This window comes from Panthera pardus, unplaced genomic scaffold, assembly GCF_024362965.1.
Source record: "Panthera pardus isolate Hobbes unplaced genomic scaffold, ASM2436296v1 HiC_scaffold_8, whole genome shotgun sequence".
Taxonomy (NCBI): domain Eukaryota; kingdom Metazoa; phylum Chordata; class Mammalia; order Carnivora; family Felidae; genus Panthera; species Panthera pardus.
Genome location: NW_026527013.1, coordinates 76,573,034 through 76,597,207, shown reverse-complemented (window position 1 = coordinate 76,597,207; position 24,174 = coordinate 76,573,034). Strand labels below are relative to the sequence as shown.

General features: G+C 44.4%; 1 protein-coding gene across 2 annotated transcripts in view; it reads right to left on the bottom strand.

The window, feature by feature from the left end:
- LAMB4 (laminin subunit beta 4) overlaps window positions 1-24,174 on the bottom strand; it is a 107,725-nt gene that overhangs the window by 34,150 nt on the left and 49,401 nt on the right. For both annotated transcript variants that reach the window (XM_053897273.1, XM_053897272.1), the window contains 9 exons: window positions 23,131-23,246; window positions 22,218-22,338; window positions 14,040-14,217; window positions 12,514-12,657; window positions 10,827-11,058; window positions 9,900-10,057; window positions 7,983-8,207; window positions 6,661-6,881; window positions 1,151-1,247 (listed from right to left, as the gene is read on the bottom strand). In XM_053897273.1, coding sequence (XP_053753248.1) covers window positions 1,151-1,247; window positions 6,661-6,881; window positions 7,983-8,207; window positions 9,900-10,057; window positions 10,827-11,058; window positions 12,514-12,657; window positions 14,040-14,217; window positions 22,218-22,338; window positions 23,131-23,246 — 1,492 coding nt within the window. The remainder of the gene's footprint in view (window positions 1-1,150; window positions 1,248-6,660; window positions 6,882-7,982; window positions 8,208-9,899; window positions 10,058-10,826; window positions 11,059-12,513; window positions 12,658-14,039; window positions 14,218-22,217; window positions 22,339-23,130; window positions 23,247-24,174) is intronic.

Here is a 24,174-nt window from a genome sequence, read left to right as displayed (position 1 = left end):
TCACGTCTCATGGGTTCAAGTCCTGCATCGGGGCCTGTGCTGACAGCTCGGAGCCTGGAGCCAATTTCGGATTCTGTGTCTCCATCTCTTTCTGCCCCCTTCCCCGTTCGTGCTCTGTTCTCTCTCAAAAATAAATAAACATTAAAAAATTGTTTTTAATCTGTTCTGTCCAATATGGTAGCCACTTACCACAGGTGGCTACTGGAATTTAAATGAATGACACACACAGTTCTGTCCCTCATTTGCACCAGCCACATTGCAAGCACCCACCAGCACACAGGCTGGTGGCTCCTGTGCTGGGTAGTGCCCACCGGACCATTTCCATCTCTGCAGAAAGTTCCTCGGGATGGTGCTGCTCTAAATCCCACAATCAGTGCTAAGACAAGGGACAAAGGGCACTAGAACACAAACTCCGGGAGATCGGGGGGTGGGGGGGGGGCCTTGCCTTACTGGTCATGACTTAGAGGCATGCGATGCGTATCTTAAAATAAATCATCAGTGAGTATGTGAAAGGCCCAGAGGTATGAGATCCAAGGCGAGGAAACACCCCCTCTGCTGGCTTCCTATGAAGCGCACAGGCTGCTGGCTTCCTGTCCTTCCATCGAGAAACGTTTTTGTCAACATGCTTCCGAATAGCAGAAAACTGGCTACAAGTCATGACCTCTGAGGTCTGTTCTGTTTTAGTGACTGAAAAATTGCAATACAGGCTTCAACTTTTAATATAGACTAACATTTAATCTAGCCTAAAGTTTCATTTACTTTTTTACTTTTTTTTTTTTTTTAATTTTAGGGAGAGAAAGAGAGCACAAGCAGGGGAGGGGCAGAGGGAAAAAGAATCTCAAGCAGGCTCCACACTCAGTGCGGAGCCGATGCGGGGCTTGATCCCACGACCCTGGGATCATGACCTGAGCCGAAATCAAGAGTCGGATGCTCGACCTACTGAGCCACCCAGGTGCCCTTAGCACAAAGTTTTAGTACAGGAGAAAAAAAAAATTTTTATAAGGCTACAAAAAATATTACTTTCAAAACTAAGATTAAAGTTTGTGAATTTTCTATCAAATAAAGACATTTAAAATTCAGCTGGTTCATAGCATACCCATGGAAGGACCAGGTTGACAGTCCTCATGTTTTTAGAATTACCCATACTTACGAAGGCATCGTCCCAGTGGATCACCATAATAATTTTCCTTGCACTCACTGCAGTGTTTCCCATCATAGCCTAATTTACACGGACACTGGCCTGTAAGCTGTGAGAACAGTCATGGGTGAGGAATTGACAAGCTTTGCGATCTAAAAAAAATAATGCATTTTAATACAAAACAGTTTTCCCTCCAGTGATTTAGAACATACAGCTGTGCACAGGCAGAGGAAAGATGATGGTTCCCACGGCCAGCAACCACCCTCGACAATACCAAGGATCAGGAGCTAATGTGTTTTGGCTCAGGGCCCCTGAATATACCGCCTGCTTCCAGCTGTTCAAGGACAGGTGGCCCCAAACTGGGAAATATACACAGATGTAAATGAAAACAAAACACATAATGGGAAACGGTCCGCATTCTTTTCCTTTACAGTGTTATGGGAGTTCACTCCTAACACAGAGAGGCCACGGACCTGGACTGACATTCATCAATTAATCTGGCAAATCGTGATTCCATTACGGAATGTGCGATGGTGTTTCTCCCAACTGGGCTCGTGTTTTGCTCAACAAAACAACATTTTTTTGCAATTGAGGCTTAATCATTAAAAAAAATATTTTAATGTTTATTTATTTTTGAGAGAGAGAAAGAGAGAGCACGAGTGGGGGAGGGGCAGAGAGAGAGGGAGACACAGAATCTGAAGCAGGCTCCAGGTTCCGAGTGGTCAGCACAGAGCCTGATGCGGGGCTCGAACCCACAAACCGTGAGATTGTGACCTGAGCCGAAGTCGGACCCTCAACCAACTGAGCCACACAGGCACCCCAGTCATTTAATGATAGCTATGAACTGTGTTTTGGGGAGAGGTCTGATTTTTTTTGTGCATCCTCCCAACTGGATCCTTGACCAGCTTTTCTGAAAATGGAGGAGGTTAGAAAATTAACTGTAGAAAAATACAGAAGCAAATCATTATTGTCACGGTCCTAGGTTATTCTTGAGCAAATAAATCTGCTTAAACAACTCTGTAAGTCGCTCAATTTATAAAATGGCTGGATCTACCAAGCTTCTACCCATCTTTGGGGTTCCCATGAGCTTCTGCTCAAATGTAAGGAGTTATGGGGAGCCTACTGTCCCGGAGGCCTGTCATTCTTCTGGTTGTTCTTAACTGCTGCACAATGATTTCTCACACAGTGAGATTTCTCGCACATTTCTCACATGATGATTTCTGACGCAGAATCTGTTCCTTCGTAACTTGCTCCCATCACTCGGTGTCCTGTCTTATGGAATCGCGCAAAACAAGCGGTCTCCTACTTCCTCTCCTTACGGCCCTTCTCCCAGCTAGAGATGGCTGCTCTCAATTTGCATTTGCTTCTTCTCTTCAGGCTGACTACCCATAATTCCTTCAAGCCTTCATCACAGAATAGCAATGGTTCTATCCACTCTCCGGGCCGTCTTCCTTTGGACACACACCAGTCTGTATGTCAATATGAGGTTTAAAACGTGGTTCTCAGGGAGAACAGCAATGTTCCTACAGCTGCCTGACCCGCACAGGGGACAGTAGGATAATGACTGCCCTGAACTTGGGCCTGGCATTCCCACTACTCCAGCCTGAATGGACATTGTCTCTTTGGCAGCCTGGCCACACTGCTGGCTCAGCTGAAGCACAGAGCGAAAATCCTCAGATGTTTTTCATGCAAGCTGGTGCCAAGCTATTACTCCCACCCTGTATTTATGCAATGGATTTTAAAAACCCAATTGCAAAACTTCACTTTTATCCTGGTAACATTTCATCTTCTTCTTTGCAGCCAACAGGACAGCCCGTCGGGATATCTTGCCTCTTATTCTGGCTTTATCACATTGGCATCCCACTTTGCAATATCTGCAAATTTGATAATATTTGAGAAGCATGTTTCTCCAACTCCATCTAAACTGTTGATGAAAGTATTGGATGGCGCATTTGGATCTCTCTGTAATAAGGCACTAGGGATGCTTTACTGGTTGACATAGAGACATTTATCAGTGGTTGTTTAAACAGCTGGAAATCGAAATATCTACCTGTCTCTTCTATACTCCATTAAAAGTGTTCCCTGATTTTAAAGAGCAACCTTCCGGGGCACCTGGGTGGCTCAGTTGGTTATATATCCAACTTCGTCCAACTTCGGCTCAGGTCATGACCTTGCGGTACGTGGGTTTGAGCCCCACGTCGAGCTCTGCGCTGACCGCTGGGAGCCTGGAGCCTGCTTCAGATTCTGTGTCTCCCTCTCTCTCTGCCCCTCCCCTGCTCACACGCTGTCTCTCTCTCTCTCAAAAATAAATAAACACTAAAAAAAAATTTAAAGAGCAATCTTCCCCAAGGAATCCCCAATGGACCAGACAATCCCAAATACCCTTGTCATAAGAGGACTTTTTGGTTAAACCAATGCCATCTGACTTTCACCTTGAGCTTCCCTTAGCCTCCATGACTGAACTGTGGTCTTTGTCGAGTGCTGTTGCAAATATACTTCCTAAAAGGTCTGAGAAGCATGCCAGACAGTGATGTCATGAACATTGGGAGTTCCTCTTGAATTAGGAAGCCAAGAAGTCATGGGGAGAGCTACCATTTTGTTTCATGATTGCTGGCTGCAGGTGTGAGGAGTGGAGGGGGATATGAGACAGGTGTGGTCATCTAGTAGTCAGATACCACTCTCCAATAAAAGGAACCAGCACTCCCTAAAGAAATGGCTGATTCTCGGGGCGCCTGGGTGGCTCAGTCGGTTAAACGGCTGACTTCCGCTCAGGTCATGATCTCACTGTCCATGAGTTCGAGCCCCGCGTCAGGCTCTGTGCTTGTGGTGACAGCTCAGAGGCTGGAGCCTGTTTCAGATTCTGTGTCTCCCTCTCTCTCTGACCCTCCCCCGTTCATGCTCTGTCTCTCTGTCTCAAAAATAAATAAAACGTTAAAAAAATTAAAAAAAAAAAGGCTGATTCTAGGATGGGGGCAGGAAACACATCAGATGCGTTTTGAGTATCTTGTCAGGCAGAAAGGGCTTAAAAAAAACCCAAACCCAACAATGATGGGGTAAAAGGGATGCAGAAACCAAATGAAATAGCTCCCAATGACCAAAGCTGGAATAACCTGAACAGCAAAATAAAGCAGTATTGAATTATAACTTGAAGTATAATATAAATACCCATGACTCCATATGGATATTAAAAAATAATAAATGAAGAAAGGGGGGATGATGGATAAATCTCCTGTGCAGAAGAATTCCAAGTAATTTATGGAGACACTCTGCCCTCAAGGCAGGAGTATGAAACTCCCCACTCCTCAAGCATAGACAGTGCATGGTGACTTTCTTCCAAAGAGCATAGTATGGAAAGGAGGAAAAAGAGTAACTTTACAGCAGAGAAACATGACAAACATTACTTCAGCCAGGTGATCGAGATTTGCATCTACAGTGATAAGACATGCACACAGTGTCGAGTCCTGATAGGATGTGATGAGCATCGCATTTTCTCTCCGTGGGCCTCATCCTCAAACTCATAATCCAAGTCTAATCACGAGAAAAACACCAGGTAAATTTGAATAGAGGGACATTTTACAAAATCCTTCTCAAAATTGTTAAGCTCATCAAAACTAAGGAGAGCTTCATCGATGGAGGGTGGGGGAGAGGGGAAAGTGGGTGATGGGCATTGAGGAGGGCACCTGTTGGGATGAGCACTGGGTGTTGTTTGGAAACCAATTTGACAAATTATATTCAAGAAAAATAAGGAGAGCCTGAGAATCATCACGACAAAGAGGAGCTGAGGCTACATGAACGATTAAGTGTCATGTGATGTTCTGGATGGGATCTTGGAACAGAAAAGGGATGTTAGGGATAAAACTCAAGAAACCTGCATAAATTACAGACATTAGTTAATGATAATGTATCAATATTAGTTCACTGATTGTGGTAAATCTACCATACTAATGTAAGATGTTAAAAATAGAGGAAGCCTCGTGTGGGGTACATCTTCTCTGTACTATCTTCACGGCCTTTCTGTAAATCTATTTTAAAATAAACAATTTATTAAGGAAAAAAGGGGGCATGGTGAGTGTGTGGGTGTGGGTTGGAGCAGGAGGGTGGGAGAGAAAGATAAAGAAAAAAAAAGAGAAAGGAAAACACAGTCTGTATATGAGAACTACCCTTCAAAGGTTTACTTGCATTAGACTTGACCTTTGAATAAGTTGAACAGCAGAGGCGAAATTGGAGATGAGCCATGGTTATCATTATGATTATTATTAGTTGGGAAAACTCCAGCTTCTAAAATTGGCATTCTGATTCCAATTATACCCTGGTCCCTATATTGTGGGTTCACTCTAAATTTCTTGTCACTGTTTCATCCTTCCCTCCAATTTCTATTAATGTGAAAAGTGTCTCAAAGAATATATTAAGCCCCAAGCCCTAATCATGACATGAATAGTTTTTTTCCATAAATAGATAATGTCATACTAATTTTAAACATGCTCAGGGTACCTGGGTGGCTCAGTCGATTGAGCGTCCGCCTTTTGATTTCAGCTCAGGTCATGATCTCATGGTTCGTGAATTTGAGCCCCACGTTGGATTCCATGCTGACAGTGTGGAACCTGCTTGGGATTCTCTCTCTGCCTCTCTCTCTCTCTGCCCCTCCACCACTTGATCTCTCTCTCTCTCTCTCTGTCTCACTAAATAAACTTAAAAAAATTGTATGCTCATTGTTTTATTGACTAAAGATCACATGTGCAGTTAAGTAGCATTAATCGCATGTTAAGCAATGTGGATTTGCTCCTAGTGTATTACCCTGCATTCTCCAGGAACAATTAATGCTGGTCTGGTAAGTAAAGAGGACATCTTATTTTACCCATATGTAAACCAACTGGTGAAGGGTAGGGAACGACAGCTCAATTGTTTTTTTAATTATTATTTTTTTTAATTGAGAGAGGGAGAAAGAGCATGAGTGGGGTAGAGGGGCAGAGGGAGACAGAGAGAGAATCACAAGCAAGCTCCGGGCTCAGCACAGAGCCTGATGCGGGGCTTGATCCCATGACCCCGGGATCACGACCTGAGCTGAAACCAAGAGTCATATGTTCAACTGACTGAGCTGTCCAGGCGTCCCGACAGCTCAGGTTTTGAAAATGGAACTGTGGGTTCTGGAAGCACCTGTTGATTTTCATTCTGATAAATAATTCTGACCAACGATCAATTTCTTGGAGCTTCCCTAGGATTATACATATGATACAGGGAAAAAGAAAAGGTCGTCTGTATTTCGCTGCGTGTGAATCAAACTTCCCCAGTCACAGAGAGGTGTGGAGAAAACTGAAGCAGGCAAAACTTAACCTTGAGACCCTCATTCTCTTTTTTAGTCCTTTCCATTCCTTGATAAATGCATCTCTCCCCATAGAAGGCCAATCCTGTTTAAAAACACTAACTAGCAACAGTCCATAAAGAAAGCATCGTTTACAAATTTGGAAACCACGTCTCCCCATCACTTCCCACTCCAGCACCCTGGTAAGTTCCAAATGTCTTGCCTGGTCACAGTGGCCACTGTGAGAGGTCCGGGGGTCGCAGTTGCATGGCTGACATCCTCTGCCAGGGACAAGATTCCAGTATCCGTCAGCACAACGGTCACAGGTCTGGCCTGTGACGTTGGGGAGACAAGGACATGTGCCAGTGTTGGGGTCACAGAGGCAAGCTCCCTGACCAGGGGGACACGCAGCAGGAGTCACACCGGAAGGATGGCAGGAACACCCTGGGACAACAGAGCCATTGCTGGAGGCAAATTCGGCAGTAACACTGGCTTTCAACAAACCGTACAGACAGCTTTTCAGACCTGGACGCATCATTCCTCCAAAGGGCTCAAGGCAGAAACACCTGGCAATATTTCAGATTTATCAAAGAATCTAAGTAAGCTGAATCCATTCAACTCTCTTTGGTCTCCCCAAATAGCAATTTCATGTGGTTCGGCCAATTGTGTTCTAAGAGCTCACAATTAGGATGACTGAAAACCTTGCTTTTTTCCTCATGCTATTCATGATCTGAAAATAAACAGTCTATTAAACTGACTTGGGTCCACTGACACAGTTAAATATCTCCTAAAAACAAGCAGTTTTTTAAAAAATTTTAATGTTTATTTATTTTTCAGAGAGAGAGAGAGAGAGAATAAACAGGGACACAGAGAGAGAATAAGCAGGGGCAGAGATAGAGGGAGACACAGAATCCAAAGCAGACTCCAGGCTCTGAGCTGTCAGCACAGAGCCCGATGCGGGGCTCGAACCCACAAAGTGCGGGGTCATGACCTGGGCCGAAGTCAGATGCTTAACTGACTGAGCCACCTAGGCATCCCCCCCTTCTTTTTTATTTAAAAAAAAATTTTTTTTTAACGTTTATTTATTTTTGAGATAGAGAGAGACAGAGCATGAATGGGGGAGGGTCAGAGAGAGAGAGGGAGACACAGAATCTGAAATAGGCTCCAGGCTCTAAGCTGTCAGCACAGAGCCCGACACGGGGCTCGAACTCACGGACCGCGAGATCATGACCTGAGCCGAAGTCGGACGCCCAACAGACTGAGCCACCCAGGTGCCCCTCCCCCCTTCTTTTTTAAATCACAGAATCAAACCCTTGCCCTCTTCTTCATCAGTGATTCTTGAATTTATACATTAAAGACACTGGATGAACTAGTTCCAGGGCAGATTCCTGGAGATTCAATTCAGTGGGTCGGAGGTAGTCTAGGAATCTGCCTGTTAATATCCCAGCGCAGTCCCCAGGTGATTCTGGCACAGTACACAGTGGGCCACACTTCACTGCCATAGCCCCACCCTCCCCCACCTTGCCGGAAGCCCAGCAGACTTACTTCTGCAGGTCTGATTGATGGCCGATCCAAAGTGACCTGGTTTGCAGAACTGGCAGTTGGGTCCCTGAGTGTCGTGCAGACATCTAAGGCACTCCCCTGTTACCCGGCTGCAGGACTCTGGATCAGTCACATCGATGTTGTTATTGCACGCACATGGCCGGCAAGGTGCTCCTGAAATTCTGGGATTTCCATAGAAACCCGCAGAGCATTCGCCACACTGCTTACCTGAAAGAAGGAGAGAGGCAAAGGGAGTAAGAAGAGAGGTGTGTGTGTGTGTGTGTGTGTGTGTGTGTGTTGGGGGAGCAGGGATGGAGACTGTTATAGAGAATAATGAATAATTAGGCGCTTTTAGGGATAACGGGAGGTCACACACTGGAGATGAAGAAGAAAACGTGTTGTGAATTAAAGCAAAACATTCATTTTAATTTCTTATCCATTCAGAGAATAAAATGGTTGTTCAGAACTAAGAAGTCCTTAGTGAAGAATGCAAGAGTGCATTCTAGTCTTTCTTCAAAAACCACAGAGTGGTGGGCACAGGGATCCCTGGATCCTTATATAATGGGGGTGACCCGAGTGCGTCTTGGGACCCAAAGCTAATCTGAGCCCCTGTTCTGGTCCTGGAGGTGAACGTGCAGCACCCTGAGATGTGTGTCTAGCAGTGAAGATGGTGACACTGGTTTTGTTGATGTACGAACCCTGGAGGGTGTCTTTATCAAGCGCTGTCTGGGGAAACCATCCCTGTTACCTTTCCAACTGCCGGGCAATGGTAGTCAGTTAGGTGCCTCAACTCTGGGTCTGCTCCCCTCATTTTGGGTCATCCTAGTTAGGAATTCTCTTGTTGGCCAGTCATGGCCTGAGTTCTTAAAAACTGACCAACCAAGCCAAAATGTACATGGACGAGATCAGAATCATGTAGAGACATAGGCAGCAAATAAGACAAAATTAGCCATATAATTTATTATCATCACGGTAATTATCATTGAAGAAAACTTCGGCACCATAGTTTCAAAATATGATTAAGTCAAGTGGCTTTTATGTTTTTTTCCTTGTTTGCATCACACACACACACACACACACACACACACACACACACACACACACGCACACACTCATGCTTAAACTCTTCAAAATAAAATGTTTGGTAGAGAGACAGACAAAAATATTGAATTGACTTCTACAGTGTCTGTGCAATGCCCAAATCAGTGCTTCAAGACGTCTGAAAAAAAGAAGTTATATCTTTGAAATATCAGCCAAATGGATTGGTTGGAATTATATAAAGAAAGCATTTGATTAAAATTTCTTAATTTTTAATTGCTTATGTTAGATGTTGTATAAGACATACATGTTACTTAATCACATATGTATCTTACTTAACATGTGATGATTTTATTTGAAAGAAATCAATTTGATTTGAACTCATTTGGTCAGTTTTCCAGAACATTATTTAAAAAGTTATAGCTCAGAGGAATGAGCTTTTAATTGTCGTTGGTTTTTGAAACATTCAAATTCTTTGTTCAGTAAAGCATCAGTGTACTAAATTGTGCCTTCTTTTTTTAGAGAGAGAGAGAGCAAGAGAGAGGGGCAGAAGGAGGGAGAAGGAGAGAGGCAGAGAGAGAGAGAGAGAGAGAGAGAGAGAGAGAGAGAGAGAGAATCCCAAGCTGAAGCCCATACTCAGCAGGGAGCTGGATGCCAGGCTCAATCCCAGGACCATGAGATCGTGACCTGAGCTGAAATCAAGGGTCAGATGTTCAACCGACTAAGCTACCTAGGCACTCCCCAAATTGTGTCTTCTTGCTATTAACTCATATTCGGTACCCCTCAACTGTTCGAGGCAGATAAATTACAAGCATGGAATCATGTTTTTGAGATAGCAGTATGGGATGGAAGAAAAACACCATCATGAACTATACTGTGTACCTGCATAACCTTGAAGACAATTGCAGATCGCATCTGAGCTCCAAGGATCCTGATAACAGGAATGAGCAAAATACTGATTACTCGAGGGAACATCCGGACACGGGCAAGGACGGCAGGAGCGTCCTGAAGGAGGATCCCCATAGTAACCATCAATGCACCTGTCAAGACAATTTCTTTTTACCAAGTGTTCACAGGAAAAACTCACATTAGCCGATGTGGACTTGCCATGCTTGAGGACAGTGCAACTCTCAAAAGTCAACATTTTACATTAAAAAAAAAAAAAAGTCAACATTTTAGAAGATGCTTGCTTGCTCTGTGAAGTGAGTTTTTAATTTTTATTTATTAAAATTTTTTTTTATGTTTATTCATTTTTGAAAGACAGAGAGACAGAGCACAAGGAGGGGTGGGGCGGAGAGAGAGGGGGAGATACAGAATCTGAAGCAGGCTCCAGGCTCTGAGCTGTCAGCACAGAGCCCGATGTGGGGCTCGAACTCACGAACTGCGAGATCATGACCTGAACTGAAGTCGGACGCTCAACCAACTGAGCCACCCAGGCGCCCCGAAGTGATTTTTTTAATTTACATTGAAAGTCCCAAGATATAGTCATTAAACTCGATATAAAAGTCCCAAGGTATTGTCATTAAACTCAATATAGTAGCAGTTAATTTACATGTCATATTTCAGGGACATAAAAAGCAAGGTGTCAGGCAAATAAATGCCTAGCTTTTATTTAATCAGACAACGTCTATCTCATGACAAGATTCTGAAGGACACCAGGACTGATACTCTGTTTCGGCCATCCCCCACCCAGAGATCATTCTACGCTTAAATACTATTGAGAATCTACTCAGCGGTCCTTCAGACAGTGTTGTGAGACCGGAACAAAAGAAACAAAACTAAAAATCAAAGTGCATCTGATTTCCATACCTTTCACAGTTTCTTCCTGTTGTAAAACCCCCGCAATTGAAGCATGACCCTGTCTCTGGATCACAAAGTTCAGCAAAACCATTACAAAGGCAAGGGCGGCAGTTGGGAAATCCAAAGTAGCCTGCCAGGCACCGATCACATTGGAGGCCAGCCACCTCCCCCTGGCAGGCGCACTGTCCCGTTATCTGGTCACATACAGCGCTCTTTGAGCCTTGAGGGTGGCAGTGACATGCTAGATAAAGAAAGAAAGAGAACATGTTGGGTGGGGGCACGTGGTGTGCTGGCGAATTGAGTTATGGTCCTGATTTTGTAGTCCTGAACTTACTGTAGCATCCCAATCAGGTAAATACAGAGTCTGAGAACCTGGCATGTACCTAGTACCAGGTCAATGTTTATTAAATAATTCACTGATTCACCCAATGAACAGGATGCTGTGAGCCATTGGGTCTCATCAGCACTATTTATACAGAGGACCTGAACAAGGAACATGCTTTTTTTTTTTTTTTTTTTTTTTTTTTTTTTAACATTTGTTTATTTACTTTTGAAAGAGAGAGAGAAGGAGACAGAGGATCCCAAGCAGGCTCTGTGCTGTCAGCGCAGAGCCCAAGGTGGGGCTCCAACTCATGAACCGTGAGATCATGACTGGAGCTGAAATCAAGAGTTGGATGCTTAACTGACCGAGCCACCCAGGCGCCCAACAAGTAATGTGTTTTTAATGACCTAAACTTCCATTTATCACGTGAGTCAAAACTTCAAGATTATAAAAAATGACACCTTTCTCAAGATGGTTGGATTTTTTTCTTTTTCCTGGGCTCAATCAGAAAGGCTCAATCCCTTTCTGACAAAGTGGATCCTTTGAGCCAATCTTCCCTATACAAAAATGGGATATGGAAGACACGTTTGCTCCTTTGTGTATATCCCTTTGTGTATCTCAAGCACTTTTTTTTTTAAGAAAGGGAGCGGGGAAGGGGGTAGAAATAACGGACCTAAGCACTGTGTGCTGAACAGCTAGTTGCAGGTGCACTATCTTTCTGAAACATGACTGAAAATATATGCTCCTTTACCTTAGGAACATGGTTCCTATGATAGGTTTCTGTGGGGAACAGTATTTTCGCTATTGGTTTACAGCATGAACAGAGGACTATATACCCTGAACGTGACGGCCATGAGAATGTGTCACCATGTATGGACAGAGACCCATCTAAACCCTGATTGTTGGGGAGATTATAGAATGAGTTCCATGGCTGTTTGTGACCCCAGCACCACAGAAGGTAATATCTAGGTGACAGTCTTGTCCCCTTTCTTGACTTCCCAATGTCATCGTTGTTTTAGCCTGGCCAGCCACGGGGCGTCTGTGCCAGATCCTAAAGCTGGGTCGGCACAGCCCACTCATTTCCTGGTGCTCCCACATCCTCCCTGGACTGGGAGAATCACAGGCCATGTTTTCATCATCACTCACGATTCCTAATGGAGCTCTGTACACATTGGCACCCACCAAATGAAGGAATGAAATACGATGGAAAAGTTTTCTGTACTCTTGATCTACAAGGACAGAAAGCCTAAGTCGTGTGGCCAAATTCCCAATCCCTACCCCCTCTTTTCATTTCCCCCTCTGGTTTTCCTGCCTTCAAAACTCCAAGGTTGTGCCCATGCATGTCTTTCCCCCCACGGTGTTTTTGCTACGTACGGTGACAGCCATGATGTCCTAAACCGTAGCTTCCTGTGGAGCACCTGTCACAGCAGCGCCCGGCCACGTGGGGCTTACACTGGCACTGGCCCCCAAGCCGGCTGCAGTTGGGCCCCACCGAGCCCTGGGGGTGACAATTGCAGGCTGTGGGGAGACAAAGGGGACAATTAGAGGTGCGGGAAGTGACAGGGGTGCACCTGGTCCTTGTGGGAGCTTTAGTTCACCTCTCTTTCATTAGATACTTCTCTAATCCTTAACTCCCTCATCTGTTAAATGGGGAGAATACAGGATCTACCCCAGGGGATTATAAGGACTAAAGACAATAATGCCTGTGAAGTCTTTAGAACTGTGTGGCATGTAGGAAGTCCTCAGTAAACATTACGTAATAAACAGATCTTAACAATAAATGTTACTCAGTAAGTTAATGAAAGGCTTAAAATAAGTTGTTTTCATAATAGTCCCAATATAATTATTATTATTTCCGATTACTTCAATTCCTGATGATCCATGTTGGTGCTGGACTATTTGTTTGATTTCCCTTATTCTATATGTTTCACTAGGCATCCTGAAGGCAGAGTCCTGCCGGGTAATGGGAAAAGCCTTTGCTCAGAATTCAGGAACCCCAGGCTTTCATTGCAACTCTCACTCTATACAAGTGTTTCTCAACTGGGGGGAGATTTTGCTCCCTCAGGGAACATATGACAAAGTTTGGAGACTTTTTTGAACATTGCACCTGGGGGGAAGGTTCTCCTGGTATCAGGTGAGTAGCAGGTAGGTAGGCTGCTAAACATCCCATAATGCACAGAACAGCCTTCCATGCCGACCTCCCCTCCACAACAAAGCATTATCCAGCCCCAAATTTCAAAAGTGCAAAGGGTGAGAAATACTGCTCTAGAGCTTAGTGAAATGGACAAGTTACCTAGTGTTTTGGGACCCCAATAGCCTTGTTTATTAAATGAAGGTTTAATAAAGGATGCAGGATGAAAGAAGTTTGTTTAGAGTTCCTTCCAACCCTGAAATTCCAGGATTCTGAATAAGTATTTTTGGAGCATTCTTCCAGGAATCTAGCATCCCAACACTACTGCAAGGTTCCTTTTTAATTTTCATTTTTTAAAATTTTTTAAAATGTTTGTCTTTATTTATTTGGTGGGGGTAGAGAATGCGAGTGGGGGAGGGGCAGAGAGAGAGGGAGAGAGAGAGGATCCTAAGCAGGCTCTGCGCTGTCAGTGCGGAGCCCGACGTGGGGTTTGATCTCACAAACCGAGAGACCGTGACCTGAGCCGAAATGAAGAGTCAGACGCTTGACCGACTGAACTGCCCAGGGCCGCTGCCAGGCTCCTTTTTTTGTACATTTACTGTACTGTGCGTTGTGATTCTGACACATCAAGAGACTGCTCTGCGTACCTAATCATTGGGCAATTGGTATTGACACTGATCGTTTGGACTAGACGCTAAAATGAATTAAATCCATTCATTCACGTCCCAAAAAGCAGCACATCGGGAGAGCCCATTAAGCCACTACTCACCTACTGCCCCATTGTTTAGCCTGGCAGACATGCTCACTATAAGCCTTTCACACGCACCCGGGAGCATCTGAGGTCCTGTTTTCAAGGCAATTTCAACACAGTTGTGCAGGTGATATTCATCCAAATCCTGCTTGCTGCAGAAATTCTCCAGTGAATTGATCTGGGGAATCAGACTAAGCTTTGGAAATAATACGAAAGGAAAACGTACATTCATAATGGTCTGCCGTTCAAGATTCTACTTATAAAAACAATGAGATCTATGAGAAAATACTTTAAAACAAGATTTTAAGATTTTCATTTTATTTAAGAAATCTTCAAATAGGCACATCTATTGACTTAGGACAAAGAAAATGGGACTTTTTTTTTTTAACCCTCCTTAATATATTATTAGCTTGCTAATAAATTTGTCTTAGGTTTCAAAGAGTCTTAACTAGGCGACGTGTGATAAATTCAGAAATTATGGCTCAGTGCATCCCATTGTGTCACTGGGGAACTCTAATTCCACAAAACTCTCCTTTTAAAGTTTTGTTCTTTTCAATTACATATGAACAGTTCTACATCAAACTGGCTGCTTCTTGGAGAGTCACAGTGTAGATTAACACACTAATGCTCTGAGAAGTCCTACAAGAAAGCTACTCTTAAACTCTGTGTTTCCATACTTACGTAACCACTTGCTCCTATATTCAAATAACACTAACATCCCATAAACCCAATATTTCACAGATGCATTTTGAGAATTTCTGGCTTAGACCATACAGCGGTTAGAGGGACAAGTGCATTGTTCTAAGCGTCTTCTCAAAGATGACTTGTCTGTAGTTTGATGTGAAGAAAAGCCATACAGTTATATTTCTTGAGAAGATTTTATCTAAGTTATAACCTACTACCATTTACATTTTTTAAAGCTGACTTATTTTGAGAGAGCGAGCATGTACAAGTGGGGAAGGGGCAGAAAGACAGAGGGAGAGGGACAGAATCCCAAGCGGGCTCCGCGCCGACAGCAGTGAGCCCGATGCGGGACGCGAACGCACAAACCACGAGATCATGACCTGAGCTGAAGTCGGACGCTTAACTGACTGGGCCACCCAGGTGCCCCTAAAATGTTTTTGAATGGCTTGGATGATGCAGCAGAGAACACGTTGGTACAGTGGAACTGATCACAAGTTGGTCATTCTGAACAACTGGTAGAAAAAGCAGCATTGACATTAAGGTTTAATTCACCAGGTCAGGTTAAAAGAGTGAACTGGGTATCTCCCCTGGCCTTCTTCCTTTGTCCATTCTGAACCTCTTTCCCATGATCCTTTACTTCGACCCTCTTTCAACACCCCCCAGGCCCCCGCCCCCAGTCCTTCTCTGTCCTTTGACACCCCAGCAAGTGGAACCTCAACCCTGGATGCCTATTTCACAGCGTCTCCACTCCTCAAAACTCTATCCTCACCCTCCCTGCACTGTCTCTTTCTCCTCTTACTTCACAGAGAAAATGGAGCCTCCGACTTCCTGCCTCCCAAACTCCTGGCTCACAGGTACTTCCCCCGCCCCGTTCCCGGCCCAGCGCTTAGGAAGAGGTGTCCACCACTCTGCCCTCAGCCTTTGCGAAACTTCTCTGTAGGTTATGCTTTCGTTAAGCGTTTCCTTTCAACCGGTATGTCAATGTGCTTAAATCTCTCCCATTTGTAAAACCACCTCCTTGATCACATATATTTCTCCTGCCACTGCCCCCCCCCCACCTCTGCCCTTTGACTAATTCCTTGATAGTCAAATTTCTCAAAACACGGTCTCCTGGCCACCCTCACTGCCTCTTCTCCTCCCACCTCTCCCCTATGCAACACCTCTTCGCCCACCCACCCCTAAATGTTGGGATCCTCAGGGTTCTCTCATCAGCCCCCTTCTTACTCCACATCCCCTTCCTAGGTGACCTTGACAATGATGTTGCTTCAGTTACCATCAATACATTGTTGACATCTGGATCTAGGTCTCTTGCCCACATCTCAATTATGGGCTCTAGATCTGCACAGACAGGCTTATTGGTTGTCCCACAGGCACTGCAAACCAACACACCTGAAACCCACTTTCCTTTCCTATTGGTAGGAAATAATGTCACCATCTGCCAATGTACTCGGTGTAGAAAACTGGAGGTCATCTTTTTTTTTTTTTAAGTTTACTTATTTTGAGAGTAAGAGAGAGAGCATGAGTGGGGGATGGGCAGAGAGAGAGAGAGAGAGAGAGAGAGAGAGAGAGAGAATCCCAAGCAGGCTCTTTGCTATTAGCACAGAGCCTGATGTGGGGCTCAAACTCACGAACAGTGAGATCATGACGTGAGCCAAAATCAGGAGTCAGACGTTCAAATGACTGAGTCACTTAGGCACCTCAAAAAGATCATCTTTGATACTTGCCTCTTGGTCATCAACACTCCCCACCCATCCCATGTTCCCCCAACATCGAGTCAATCACAGGCTCGATCCATCTAACCTCTTAAATGTGTCTTCATTCCCCCATCGCTGCTCTAATTGAGGCCATCTGGATCGCCATGGTGGCAGACCAACAGACATCCCATCTTCCACTCTTACCCCTTTCCCCCATCAGTTTCCTACCTTGCAGTCACAGTGATTCCTTAAAAGCCAGTTTGTTCAGATAACCCCTCCTTAAAACCTTCAGTGGCTTCCTATTGCCTCAGGATAAAATCTAAATTCGATCTCTTTTCATTCTGTTATCCCCCAACCTCTTGGCTCAGTGGTTCTGTTTGGGAGGTGCTGCCCCCTAAGGGGGCACTTTGGAAATTCCAGGGGGTGGTTTTGGTTGTCATGGCCATTGGAATGAGGTGTGTTAACTGGCTTTTAGTGGGTGGGGATCAGAAACCCCAGACATATTGACAAAAAAGAAATTCATCACATGGCTCCTATAGCGTTCGAATGTCTCACCAAAAATCCATGAAGGAGAAATCCTTGTTTACAATTCTGAGTTGAAAGCCCTGCTCTATGTTTTAAACAAACATGTTACACATGTTTGTAACACACCTGCTTTCATGGCTGTCTCGTGTAGGGTGATTCTGCACATATGAGCATGTCCCTGCCTCATTATGTCTTCTGCATATTCATGCCTGTGCACATATATATTGAAATACATAGTGTTTCTCTATAAATTACTCTCCTTTTAGGTCTCTTTGTATTTGCACATCACATTGATGTTATTTGGAAAGTGTAGGCTATAACGCCTATGAATTGCATTTTAAATTGGTGGAGGGTTACAAAATATTTGTCATAAAGTACAAATGGGTTGGGAAGGGGCGCCTGGGTGGCTCAGTCGGTTATGCATCTGACTCTTGATTTCAGCTCAGGTCATGACCTCACGGTTCGTGAGATCGAGCCCCACATCGGGCTCTGTGCTGACAGTGCAGGGCCTGCTTGGGATTCTCTCTCTCTCCCTCTCTCTCTGTCCTTTCCCAGTTTGTGCGTGCACGCTCTCTCAAAATAAACAAATAAACTAAAAACAAAAAAAGAGGAGGTTGGGTCAGGGGATGTTGAGAATCACTGCTGGAGTCACAATGAGCTTTTCCATTCAGTGACCTGTCCCAGCTCGTAGTGGCTCCTCTGCCACGTTGCCATTTCCCGTGTGATCGTCTGCATCTCTCCTTTAGAGAGTGAGCCCAGCATGTCCGGGCAGGTGCTGGGCTTAGTCACACCTGTGCCTACCATAGTGTCTGATTTACAGTAAACACTTCATAAATGTTTGCTCAGTAGAGAAGTACTTAGACATGTCTAGCGTGGTACCTTCAAGTGGATACTAAAATGACTACATTGTCCAAACACAAACCAAGTGAAGAGTCCCGCAGAAAGAAGCCAGAGGCTAGGATTGAGGACGAGGGCATCCAACCGGGGACTAACTACCTACAGTTCTTGGTTGGAGGCAGCTTAGAGGAGGCCATTCCTGGCACCAAAGCAGATGGACCAGATGATAAGAGTCCCCGTCAAATTATAGGATTTTGTAATGTCTTGACTCCCTTCTTCTCCTAGAAGCTTGTAAAGACTTTGTTGACCAAGTGCAGTCCATCCCATGGTTTAAAAGAATGACAGTGTTATTGTCTAGAATGTCTAATACAGCTTTTGTCTCTAAACACATTTTTACGGAAGCATATATCATGTAATCAGGGTGAGTGAAGGAAATCTCACGATGCTCCCCAAACAAAAGCTAGTTGTGCAGGAGGAACATCCGGGATTGAACAAAGCTTTCGTCCGGGCTTCTTGGTAAAGCATTAGATGCAAGTGTTAATCTGGCTGCAGAGAAGAAGGGACGTTGAACGGGCCAGGTCTTAGGCAGTCAAACATCTTCCCAGAGCAGCGAAATCAGTGGTATGGAAGTAACTGCATTAGTCTGTAATCATAGAATGCGCATGGACTTTCTCCTACTGGACATCCTGGGTCAGGGACTATAAGGGTCACTGTGGGTGCCCTGCCCGGATCTTCCCGTTCACCAGCTGCTGTGGCATTGGCTGCTGAAGGCTCACAGCTGTCCTTTTTCCCAGAAACTTGGACTCAGCCACTTGTCCAGAAGTTCATGCACTCATGAGCCGGGTGAGGTGGATGAGGTGGACGCACACAGGCCCACCCTGTTGCCTCCAGGTGGGACCAACTCAGTGGCACAATTATGCTCCAGAGCTCCCTGTGGGATCAGCTGCACTTCAGTGCAGATCCCATCCTTGCTCGGTTGCTTCCCCTGTCCCTTTGCTCCTCTTCTCCCATGAGCATGCCCTCAATAAATCAGGTGCACTTGAGTCCCTGGCTCAGCTTCGGCTTCTGGGGAATCTGACCTGAAACAGGGATCTAGCATCTCTTCTGAGGTTCTGGCAGTTTGCCGAGATCAGGCTGCTCTCCTACTTTTCATGCAGGTTTCGTGGATTTCATAGCTATACGTAAGAGAAGGTGTGTTTGAAAACTGATCAAATGGATATGTTTTTGAGTTAATTTCAAATTATCCAATTATGTTATGTATCTAGCAAATATCATTGCAATGACTTCATTTACACATCTGTCTTCTGTATCAGGCTGAGAATTATTTGAGGGCAGGGACCACATCTGACACCCCCAGGAATCTACCCATTGTCAGCTCATGTGTGCTCAGTGAATAGGTGACGAGCGGGTAATTTGCATGGATGCATGAAATACAGCATCAAGCCATCATCTTTGGAATTTACAAAATTCCAAATGTTCAAGATGTAGATTTAAAATGAGAAATATTGGAGCACTTGGGTGGCTCGGTCAGTTAGGTGTCTGACTCTTGATTTCAGCTCAGGTCACGATCTCATGGTTTGTGAGTTCGAGCCCCACATTGAGCTCTGTGCTGACATCTCAGAGCCTGCTTGGGATTCTCTCTCTCTCCCATTTCTTTGCCCCTACCCTGCTCGCACACTCTCTCAGAATAAATAAACTTAAATTTTTTTGTTTTAAATGAGAAGTATCTTGGGGTGCCTGGGTGGCTCAGTTGGTTAAGTGTCTGACTCTTGACTTTGGCTCGGGTCATGATCTCACAGTTCGTGGGTTCGAGCCCCACATCAGACGAGAGCTTACTTAGGATTCTTTCTCTGTCTCCATCTCTCTCTACCCCTCCTCCACTAGCACATGTGCGCTCGCGCTTTCTCTCTCACTCTCTCAATAGTAAATAAACTGGGGCACCTGGGTGGCTTAGTCGGTTAAGCGTCCGACTTCGGCTAGGGTCATGAACTCGCAGTCTATGAGTTCAAGCCCTGCGTCGGGCTCTATGCTGACAGCTTGGAGCCTGGAGCCTGCTTCAGATTCTGTGTCTCCCTCTCTCTCTGCCCCTCCCCTGTTCATTCTCTGCCTCTCTCTCTGTCAAAAATAAACATTAAAAATTAAAAAAATAATAATAATAAATAAACTTAAAAAAAAAACTGAGGCATATCCTGGCTCTTATCAATTTGAGTTTCATGGCTATTATTATAATAATAAAATCCCTTTGTGATTTGGGAATTACTTAATGTCTTCCTTTCCCTTTCTTTAGTCTGCCTGGGTTCCCAACTTTTAGCTTTTTCCCCCTAAATTAAATCTGTTGGATTTGATTTTCTTACTTTGTGACTCACGTGGTGGTCCAAGAGTGCGGTTCTATAAAGCTCCTCAGGAGACAATATGACTTACACGGAGAGGGAAATCACGAGAATTCAAATCCTCATTCAAGAGTTTGTTTCAACTTTCCTCTTCATTTCTACCGTAACAGGGCAGAACCTCACCGCAATCTCCCGTGGCCCTCCAGGTACAGGATTTAGACCATCTTTGGTGAAGGTCACCAGATTAAATACAAATCACCCAGGTGGAATTGAATTTCAGAGAAACAATGGATAATTTTTTACTATGTCTCATATAGTATTTGAAAGCAATATTTGGGACATATTTATACAATATTCAACTCTAACTGGACACTGTGCTTTTTGTCTCCTCCCTCCCACCATCATTTCCTCCCTTCTCTGCCCGTTTCTTTCTCTCTTCTTTCTTTCTTGCTTTCTTGATTTCTTGCTTTCTTGCTTGCTTTCTTTCCTTCTTTTCCTTTTTGCTAAATCTTGCAATCCTACATCTGGTCAAATAATCTTACACAATTTTTTTTTGATGTTACAATACCTGAACTTACTGAATAGAATTCAAGGTACACCTGTATCATACTGAACTCCATAGTAGATGATAAAGTAGCAAAGTGCCAGGTATAAATTTAAAATGTTTGATGGTTAAGAATTGAACATTGAAAACACAACTCATGAAATATGGACATACAACTAAGTCAGGGGTTGTCAAGCTGCCCGTAAAAGGCTATACAGTAAATATTTTTGGCTTTGTGGCCCTTGAGTTCTCTGTGACAAGTACTCAGCTCTGCCTTTGTAGCTTAAAGGCAGCTGTAGATAATATATAAACAAATGACCATGACCATGCTCATGTGCCAATAAACTCTGTAGGGCAGTAGTTTGCCAATGAAATCATATTAGAAGATTCTCATGAATATTTAAAAATGCAACTATAACAAATTAACTTGGTTTTGGGGCGCCTGGGTGGCTCAGTCGGTTAAGTGTCCGACTTCAGCTGAGGTCATGATCTCGCAGTTTGTGAGTTTGATCCCGGCGTCGGGTTCTGTGCTGACAGCCCAGAGTCTGGAGCCTGCTTCGGATTCTGTGTCTCCCTCTCTGTCTGACCCTCCCCCGCTCACACTCTGTATCTCTCTCTCTCTCAAAAACAAATAAACATTAAAAATATATAATTTGGCTTTTATCCACAAAATTACTTCTAAGAGATCCCACACAATTCTATACAATTCTCCTGTGGGTGGGATGAAACTGGTAATTTTACATATTGCCAATCGTCCTGAACGTACATTGGAGACTACCTTCCAGAAATTCATTTGACAGGTTATTTCAAGAGTCAGAAAACCTTGGCAAGTAGGGAATAGATAGGTAAAAGAAAGCTTAAATTTCATCAGTGCCCAAACTCTGCCAAGTGTCTACCCTGGGCCCGAAGCTGGGGACAGAATGAAGGGATTGGAAGAAACATCTATGGCCCAACTCTGTGGGGGAAAGACATTGAAAGAAGTCATTCGAGGAAATATTGTGCATCGTTCCGAAAAATAAGAAGACTACAGAAACACCATAAGAAAACGCTCGTGATACAATGTGAACTGAAAAACATCTGTGTACGTACTTATATGAGCACCCTGATGACGACAATATGAGAACATGGTCGCCCATAAAGCGGAGCTTCTAAGATGGTGACCGTGAACGTGGGAGAATGTCTCCCGGAACTTTCCGTGGTGCCAGCACGCTGTGGTGGCTCAGAGCAGGGGCTCTGGCACCAGGGAGCCTGGCTGTCATTCCTGACGCTTCGCTCACTAGCTCTGTGACCCCGTGCCTCATTTCTGTCGTCTGTAAACTAGGGACAATGACCGTAGCTACCTCACAGACTATCGTGAAGACTAATAGACTATGCAAGACACTGCAAACCGTTGCTGACACGTGCTGTGCCGTAAGGTTTGCATTCAGTGCTGGTGACGTTTATAGAGACCGCGTGATTTTTTCTTATAACGCAACAACCTCATTTATACTTCTAAAGAAACATTTTACCATCGAGTCTGCAAGTAGAATTATCATGGGGCTCAGTTTAGAAGGCAGCACCCACGTCGCTTCGTGATACTTACTGAATCAACCAGGATGTGTGAATGAGCGTGGGCCCCTCCTTCCAAAGGCTGGGAAAAATAGACGTCGATGGAATATTGTACATCTGGTTCTAAACAGATGGGCGTGGGAAGCAGCACGATTCTGTATTAAGAGAAATAAAGCAGAAATTCAGTGACAAAAGTACAGTTATATAACCTAAGCGGCCATAGCTGCTTCTCCCAGCGTTGAAGTGGGTTCTGCCTCAGAGTAGAGGCCAGGTCTAGACCAGCTCGGGTGGGTTGAGTGGAAAGCAAAATCACACTCAGGTTCTCTGTGGCTCTTCCATAGGATTGTGCCAAGTAGCAAAGCCTTGGGAACCATCAGCCACGTGTTGTCATAAGTGCTTTGGGAAAAGGATGGAAACGGAAGTCCTTCCTCCTGTCTCCCATGCTCTCAACAGGGTCTCCATTTTAGTTTGCCACAAATCTCCGATGTAAAATTAGTGGCCTCCAAATCAGCAGCTTTTTACCCTGGAGACTCTCAGCTGTTGAGGTACTGCCAGCTGAGTATTTTATTCCTACTCTTGGAGCATTTCACTTTCTCACCTATCAAGGCCATCTGGGGAATGGGAAAGGAACATTCGAGACCGAGAATCAGGAGATCTGGGCTGGAATCCTGGTTCTGTTATACACCATCTCCGAGGCTGGGGCAGGTCTCCAGGTATTCTCACTCTGAATTTCCTCCTCACCTGACGAAGAGAAAGTCTTCCTGGCTGAGTCGTCAGCAAGATATGATCTTAAACGTGAAGCTTAGTGTAACACAGCAAGCGCTTAATAAATGTCACAGTCTCCTTGAATACACCTCTTCTCCTGCTGAGCTCTTTGCTACAAATTATTGATAGAGGCCTAAAATTCTAAGAAGGCTTCTGTGTTTGAGGACAGGTCCCAAGCATACCTGGAAGTCGCCGGTAAAGGGAAGGACTGAGGTCGTGGCCATGGAGTCTCACGTGGACAGTGCTCACTCTTTCCGAGGGGGTTAACCAGGATCTGGACAGCCCAGTCAGCTGCGGGCTACACGGGCGTGACATAAAAGCATGTTTTCGTGAGGACGTATACACAACACATGCCTAACGGACAGCCCTTGCCATCAAATCTATAACCCATGACCCCCTCAGAACAGGGAACTTTAGAGCTGAGAGAAGTCTTAGCGGTTGGCCATCAGCTCTAACACGCTGGCAGCTGAATGGCGGTTTGGGTAGACAGAATGTTGTTTCTGGCCATAGCTCTAGTTCATAGGCTCGAAAGACCCTGGTGCTCCGGACAGGGCTGGTCTTTAATGTCTGTCTCCCCCAAAGTCCATTGATTCATCCTGTCCCTGGATCACTGAACAAAAATGAAAATTTCAAATCCTTCACAAAAAGATATATACTGTTTTTCATCTTATCATGTAAATATTAGGGTGCCTAGATGGCTCAGTCGGTGAAGCGTCCGACTTTGGCTCAGACCATGGTCTCGCTGTTCGTGAGTTCGAGCCCCGCATGGGGCTCTGTGCTGACAGCTTGGAGCCTGGAGCCTGCTTCAGATTCTGTGTCTCCCTCTCTCTCTGTCCCTCCCCTGCTGGCAATTCTCTCTCTCTGAAAAATAAGTAAACATTTAAAAATTTAAATATTATTATATAAATATATTACATAAATTTTCTTATTTTACATTTATTACTAAAATAAATATATTACTAAACCTATTTATATGTATCTAAATATGTATAGATTTTTATAGCATATAATAATTAGCTATATTCTGAAAGCCATGCAATTTGGAAATTTTTTTTTTTTTAAGTTTATTTAAAAGAGAGAGAGAGAGCACACGCATGCAAAAGGGGGAGGGACAGAAAAAGAAAGGCAGAGAGAGAATCCTGAGCAGGCTCCACACTGTCAGTGCAGAGCCTCATGTGGGGCTCGAATCTAGGAGCCATGAGATCATGACCTGAGCCTAAACCAAG